Below are 8,312 nucleotides of genomic sequence, written 5' to 3'. Positions count from 1 at the left end.
GCTCTTCAGTTGCAATGATAACAAGAGTATTCAGTTATATTGTTGAGCCATGTTCACTGTTTTTCAACTAGTCTTTACAATTTGGTATCAGAGCCCCACTTAGGGTCCTGATTGAGTGAGTTTGGGAACCGTAGTCTCCTAAACTAGAGAAAACGAGAGGTTGAGAGAAACACCTAGAGAGAGAGAGAGAGAGAGAGAGAGAAGAGTGTTTTATGGAGATGGCAAAAGAAGGACAGAACCTGCTGAGTACTCCCAAGTTTGATGGCGATTACGAGCACTGGTCCATGTTGATGGAGAATCTGCTTAGATCAAAAGAATGGTGGAGCCTTGTCGAAATCAGCTACACTGAACCTGCCAGAGGAGAGGTGTTGATGGCTGCGCAACGAACAACCCTAACAGAGTTGAAGCTAAAAGATTTGAAGGTAAAAAAATTACATTTTCCAAGCAATTGACAAGTCCATTTTGAAGACCGTTCTTCAAAAGGACACGGCCAAGCAGTTGTGGGATTCGATGAAGAGAAACTACCAAGGGAATAAGAGAGTCCAGCATGCACAATTACAAGCTCTACGAAGGGAATTTGAAGTGCTAGAGATGATAATCGGTGAGACAGTCACTGGCTACTTCTCCAGGGTTATGTTGGGAGCCAATAACATGCGTAACCTTGGGGAAGATATGCAGGACGTGAAGATTGTGGAAAAGATATTGCACACACTCACTGAGAAGTTCAATTATATTATGTGCTCAATAGAAGAATCGAAAGACATCAATTGTCTTTCTGTGGATGAACTTCAGAGTTCTCTAGTGGTACACGAGCAGAAGTTTCGGAGGAAATCTAGTAGTGAAGAACAAGCCCTAAAAGCTATGGTTGAAGTGAGAAGAGGTAGAGGAGAAAGAGGTCGTGGCAGGGGTACTTATAGAAGAAGAGGAAGACAGAGTTACAATAGTACCACAATTAAATATTTCAAGTATCATAACCTCAGCCATTACTAATATGAATGCCCATCATGGGACAAAGAGGTAAACTTTGCCGGATTTGATGAAGAAGAAGAGTGATTGCTCATGTCTTATGCTGAAATGACTAATGCAAACAATGAAGAAGCTTGGTTCCTAGATTCTGGTTGTTCAAATCATATGATCGGAGATAAGTCGGCATTCAAAGAGGTGGATGGATCTTTCCACCAAATGGTGAAACTCAGCAACAACATGAGGATGAATGTACTCGGAAAAGGGAGTATAAAGTTGAATGTAAGTGGAGCAACTCATGTGATTCAAGTTGTGTTTTATGTGCATGAGCTCAAGAACAATCTCTTGGGTATAGGTCAATTTCAGGAAAGGGGTTTGGCTATCTTGATTCAATCAGGGATGTGTCGAATTTATCATCTACTCAGGGGATTGATCATCCAAACAAACATAACAACAAACATGATGTTTGTATTGTTTGCTCGAGTTCAAGAAAGGAAGGAAGCATGCTTCCAGGCCACTACATCGAATCCGGCATACCTATGGCATTGCAGATATGCTCACCTCAGCCACAAGGGTCTAAGAACACTTCAGTTCAAGGAAATGGTTTGAGGCCTACCTCAGTTACCGGCATCTACACGTGTGTGAAGACTGCATGAAGGGGAAGCAACATCGTGATCCAATTCCGAAGAAAAGTCAGTGGAGGCCTACTCAGATATTACAGTTGATTCATGTAGACATTTGTGGCACGATTAATCCAGCTTCTAACAGCCAAAGAAGGTACGTCCTATGCTTTATAGATGATTATTCGAGAAAAGCATGGGTATATTTTATATTCGAGAAGTCAGAAGCATTTTATTACTTCAAGTGTTTTAAGATTCTAGTTGAGAAGGAGAGTAGGTTGCCTATTATGTGTCTTCGTACAAATAGGGGAAGGGAATTTAATTCTGTAGAATTTAATGAGTTTTGTAAATTAGTAGAATAAAGAGACAATTGACTATGGCTTATACTCCGCAACAAAATGGAGTAGCCTAGCATAAGAATAGGACTGTTATGAATTTGATGAGGTTAATGTTTTTTGAGAAAAGGGTTCCTAAATTTTTTTGGCCTGAGACTGTGAAGTGGACAATATATGTGTTGAATTGGTCTCCTACTTTAGCTGTTATGGAGATGACACCAGAAGAGGCATGGAGCGGTGAGAAGCCTTCTGTAGAACACTTCAAAGTGTTTGGTTGTGTGGGGCACGTTCATGTTCCATATGCGAAGAGAACAAAGCTTGAGAACAATAGTGTGAGATGTGTATTACTTGGTGTCAGTGACGAGTCCAAGGGCTACAGAATGTATGATCCTAATGCTAAAAGGATTATAGTGAGCAGGGTTGTTGTTTTCGAAGAGGATTGTTTGTGGAATTGGGATGCAAGTCACCGAGAAGAAGTAATCAGGGACGTGGAAGGGGAACATGAAGAAACTTGTGCTAATAAAGAGGAAGAAAATGAAGAAGGTGAAGAAGCAGAGGTAGCTGAATCAGAGACTTTAGAGGTTGGCATTGGCACATCAAACACTGCTAACTGAGAAGAATCAAGAGCAGGGGAGGGCAGAGTTAGAGCTCCACCAACATGAATGGACGACTACATTTCAGGTGAAGGTCTTTCAAAAGATGAAGAAGTTGTTAATATGGTATTGGTGGACTCCACCGACCCTGTTAGTTTCGAAGAGGCAATAAAGAGTACAAAATGGAGGCAAGCAATGGAGACTGAAATCAAACCAATTGAAAAAAACAGAACATGGGAGCTGACTGAATTACCAATTGGTGCAAAGAGGATCGTTGTCAAATGGATTTACAAGACAAAGTTGAATGAGCCTGGTGAAGTTGACAAATTCAAAGCACGACTAGTGGCAAAGGGGTATTCATAGGAGCATGGGATAGATTATATGGAGGTGTTTGCACCAGTGGCGAGGATGGACACAGTGAGAATGGTATTAGCTTTTGCTGCTCAATGAGGTTGGACAATATTTTAACTCGATGTCAAATATGCGTTTCTGCATGGAACTTTGAATGAATATGTGTATGTAGATCAACCAAAGGGCTTCGAGAAGAAAGGGTGTAAGCAGATGGTCTATAAACTTCACAAGGCTTTATACGATTTAAAACAGACTCCATGAGCTTGGTTTAGCCATATTGAGTCTTATTTCCTCAAAGAAGGGTTCCAGAAAAGTTAAAGTGAGCAAACTCTTTTATGCAAAATGAAAGATGGAGGTAAAATTCTCATTATCAGTGTATATGTAGATGATCTTATTTATACTGGGAATGATGAGTTGATGATGAGCAATTTTAAAGAGTCAATGCAAAAAGAGTTTAACATGACAGATTTGGGGAACATGACATTTTTCTTAGGAATTGAAGTATTGCAGAGCTCTACCGGAATCTACATTTGTCAGAGAAAGTATGCAATGGAAGTTCTGAGACGTTTTGGCATGGAGGACAGTAATTCGGTTTGCAATCCAATTATACCAGGCCACAAGTTAAATAAAGATGAAAGAGGAGTCAAGATGAATGAGACACGGTTCAAACAAATAGTTGGCGGTTTGATGTACATCATAGCTACTCGGCCAGATTTAATATTTGTAGTGAGTTGAATTGCTCGTTTTATGTCAAGTCCAACTGAGTTACATTATAAAGTTGCAAAGAGGGTTCTCAGGTATTTGAAAGGAACCATCAACTATGGAATTTTGAATAAAAGAGGAGGAGCTAAAGAGCTAGTAGGCTTTACTGACATTGATTATGCCGGAGAATTGGAAGGAAGAAGGAGCACTTCTGGATACATATTTCTTATGAATGGTGCTGTTATTGCTTGGTCCTCTAAGAAACAACCAATTGTTACTTTGTCCACTACTGAAGCCGAATTCATTGCAGCAGCTACTTGTGCTTGTCAAGCTGTCTGGATGAGAAGGATTTTAAAAGAAATGGGGTATGCACAAGGAGGAACAATCATCATGTGTGATAATAGTTCAGCCATAAAACTTGCCAAGAATCTAGTGATGCACGGCCGAAGCAAGCATATTAATGTGAGGTTTTATTTTCTAAGAGATCTCACTAATGAAGGTATTCTTAAGATGATGTTTGTGATACACATGATCAAGTTGCAAATGTGCTAACTAAGCCTTTGAAACTGGAAGCTTTTCAGCATTTTTGTGAGCAGGTTGGTGTTTGTGAGGTACCTGTGTTAAACTAATTCATGAAACTGCATTCAGTTTAACGGAGGGTTTGTTGAGACTCACTGTTAGTTGCTTGCATGTACGGCAAGTTTGTTATGGTTTAAATAAATCTCTAGTTTGTTAAATAAATCCCTAGTTTGTAGGGTTGTAGTTAGACTTTGATTCAATCCTGTTTAGGTTTACCACTAGCATTAAAACGTGCTAAGAAGTGGGCTTAAATTTTGTTTTTCAGTTTTTATACTTTGCCTATTAGAAAGTTGTTCTTCAGTTGCAATGATAACAAGAGTATTCAGTTATATTGTTGAGCCTTGTTCACTATTTTTCAACTAAACTTTACAACAACAACTGTGGAGTTTTGGCATATTAATGCATGGTTGGGTGATTTAAGACTTCCTAAACATGACCATATTTTGATCTTTCCTTGTTACATCACAAGCATTGATCTTAATCGAACTTTTTTTAATAGATTCTTATACCAAGGTGACTGGCATTTAGCAAGAATGGGGAGACTGGGCCTATGAATTTCAGCCCATCTTGTGCGATCTCGTTGCTGGAGTTCTGTCAATAAGTGGGTTATAAGCAGGGTAAATTACACTAAACAACCATGAACTTTTAGTATTTTGCAGTATACCTCCAATAACTTTGAAATTCACACTAAACCCCTAATAATTTTTTTGGAATTGAAAAAATCCCAATAAACTTTCCGAATTCTGTAGATAACACTCATAAATTAGAACAAAAAACATCATAAAAAGCATTTTAAAAATTACCGGGGTTTAGTGTAATTTATGCAAAATATGTTGGGGGCATTTTGCAAAAGTTATTGGAGTTTAGTGAGATTTTGAAAGTTAATGGGGGTTTACTAGAAGTCTTGGGAGCATTGAGAGGTATAATTTTATGTTCTAACGTGCTCCCCCAGGTTGATTGTCCTTTTTGTGGATAAAAATATGGACTCATACTATGATATCAATTATATCTAAAATCCGCTTTAAATTTATGACCAGTATATATGTAAGAATTGACTTTGAGCTACTCTGATACAATCTTAGAACATAAAACTATTAACTTATAAACTGACCATATCTTTAAAGTTTTGACGCGGTGGTAGCGATTCTAAGATGGTACTAGAGTAACCCAAGTTCAAATTTCTAGGCCGTGTATCTAAAAGCATATTCTATGGTGTCAATGAGAAATGAAGTCCCTCCAAAGGGTCCTCTATAGAAATTTCAAATTGACCATTGCAAGGTGGGAGATAATTTAATACATTTTTCCTAATAATAATAATATTAATAACTCGTGGTTAATTAACAACATCCAACATGAAGTTTTTGCAATAGTAATATGTTTTCTCATGAATTCCTAAATAAGAAGTACGTGTAGTGATCCTAGCTCCCATTCTCCTACAAGAGCTTGCTAAGAGTGCCCTCCCTAGGGCTTTTCTCCCCATGTTAGACATGGAGTGGGCTTCGCCACGACTCATGTCTGCTTACAATGTGGATGTACTGTTGTAACTTGCATATATAGAGTATCCGTCAAAGTCATATCAAGTGAAATAATTTGTTATTAGTATGCAACGACAGTAGTAAATGTTGGAAATTATGGTTAAATCAAACAGAGGAATTTAGATGTGTTGTTATTTTAATTTCTTTCAATTAACTGCTGTCCGTTTGTGAAACGCTGTGCTTAAAGTAATATTTGGCCTACTTCGGTGCAAGGATCCCAAGGCCAAACTTCTTTTAGAAATAGCAGTACAGTATTCTGGTGTGCACCAACCCAGTACTGTCAAGATCTCCTCGATCTATAAGACCTTCCGGTCAAGGCAAAAGATCTTCTCAATCTCAGAACCTTTTGGTTCAAATCCTTTCAGTTTCAGGATTCTTGCGGGCACAGTTTCTGCAGCAGCAGTACAACAACAGCAACAACGTCGATTCGACGTTCATTTTTAAGCAAGCGTGTGTATACCAATGTTCGTATTCCATGCTCGCGAGAGTTTCCAGCAACCACCAAGAGCGGCGCTATTTATAGGCCTCTAAGGCCAGCTCAAGAGTCACTAGCAATTAATGTGACTGTTATAATTCTCAATGGTAATTAATATTATAACATCAATGCATTAAATTGCTCTTAATACTATTGTAACTCTTACATGCAGTAACTCCTGAATACGAGACAATCAATGGACGCATTACTACGAAACGCGAGGGTCACGTCTTATCAAATCAGACGAACCTCGTTTGATAAACGAACATCGTCAAATAGGCGAACCTCATATGACAGATGAACCTCGTCAAATGAGCGAACATCTTAAAACAAGTGAACCTTGTATAACAGACGAACCTCATCGAATGAGCGAACCTCGTCAAACAGGCAAACCTTGTATGACAGACGAACATTATCAAACTACGAGAATACTAGGGTCACACCCTCGTGCGAATACATAGCTCGTCCGTATGCTGCGAAGTAGCCTGCGAGGTAACCTCCGTGGCACCAAACAACGCCACCTCACCCTGATCTCTCCGTGCGAAGTGCAAAATGCGTCTAACAAAGTGCCACTTAGCTCCTCAACCCGATTAGCCCCGATCCTCGGCCCATTGGCCTACGGCCCATGACCCAATAGAACTTATGAGGGATTAATTCAAATAAAATACTTCTCGGCTTGCCGTTGGCAAGCCTCGAACAAGCGACCTTTTAAAACACCAAAACATTAACTTTCCACTAGGCTACTAAGAATTTATGAAAAGTACTTGTAGTTAATATATATATAGTTTGAAAACTCATTTTGGAAAGCAGTTTTGACCAAAAATCTAACAATCCCCTATAAGTTTTTAAACTAGTGTCGTATTATGGTGGCGTTGTTTCAATCATTGTGCATAAGATAGATGTCGCAAGGACTTGAACCCCCTTAGACCAACTGAATAGAAGATAGATGCATGGTGTCGCAGAGACTTGAACCAGCACATGTCTAAAATCCAGCGATCACACACGATCAAACTCATCTATGGTAGTTTTCACTTTGAACCACAATTGCCTTTGCCTTTGCATATTTATGGCCATGTGCTTGTCCTGGTTTCTGCTAGGGCTCTAGGTATCTTTTCACAAGACACCATAGGAGATGGCCAAATCTCTATCCAGGCATAGGTGAGTTCTTTAGGAATGTTTCCTATCAAACATCCCGCATCCGAAATACTTTAAACTCATTAAGGCTTAAAAGCCATCCTCTCTCATGATAGGATTCTAGGTGAGTCCTTTATGCGTGTTTCCTATTTAACACCCCGCATCCGAAATGCTTTGAACCCATTAAGGCTTAACAACCAACCCCTTTACATGATAGGATTATCGGTAAGTCCTTTAGGCGTGTTACCTATCTAATACCCCGTATTCGAAATGCTTTGGACTCATTAAAGATTAACAGCCAGCCTCTAAATATGATAGGATTATCGGTGAGTCCTTTAGACGTGTCACCTATCTAACACCCCGCATCCGAAATGCTTTGGACTCATTAAGGCTTAACAACCAACCTCTATACATGATAGGATTTCACTTGTAAATCTTACTTGACTTTTGAACCAATCATCTTGTCATTAGTAGCGTAAGCTTTGAACTAATAACTTGACGAAATGGTAAGTATTTGTAAGACTCACCAAACTTTACAAATCTTACTTGACTTTTGAACTAGTCATCTTATCATTAGTAGCGTAAGCTTTGAACTAATAACTTAATGAAATGGTAAGTATTTGTAAGACTCACAAAATTTTAAGACCCATTACAGCAGATACCCTTTCGACTATGTCCTTTTTCAGACCTTTAGTCAAGGATCAGCCATATTCTCTAAAGACCGAACATCAATCACCAAGATGACTCCTTGGCAAATGAGTTCTCTCAAATAACCATACTTCAGACGAATAGTCTGCTTCTTTCCATTGAACAACGAGTTCACTGTCATAGCACCAGTTGCCTGATTATCACAATAGATTAAAATTGTGCCTTGTAATTCTATCAATGGAAGGTCTCGGAGAATACAACTGAGCCACTCAGCTTCATCTCCTATAGCACAGAGTGTGAAGAACTTACATTCCATCGATGACTGTGTAATCATAGTTTGCTTCTTAGATTTCCACGAGATGGCAGCTCCGCCCATG

The 8,312-nt window shown here is 39.1% G+C and overlaps 1 protein-coding gene across 1 annotated transcript; it reads left to right on the top strand.

The window, feature by feature from the left end:
• Positions 219 to 1,619, top strand: LOC109845786. The gene is made up of 3 exons (XM_020415056.1): positions 219 to 422; positions 469 to 907; positions 1,330 to 1,619. Exons 1-3 carry the CDS (start codon positions 219 to 221, stop codon positions 1,617 to 1,619), a joined length of 933 nt encoding a protein of 310 aa, XP_020270645.1.

Source organism: Asparagus officinalis, chromosome 6, assembly GCF_001876935.1.
Source record: "Asparagus officinalis chromosome 6, Aspof.V1, whole genome shotgun sequence".
NCBI classification, from domain to species: domain Eukaryota; kingdom Viridiplantae; phylum Streptophyta; class Magnoliopsida; order Asparagales; family Asparagaceae; genus Asparagus; species Asparagus officinalis.
Note: the sequence above shows the minus strand (reverse complement) of the source record. Positions and strands in the feature narration are given on the sequence as shown.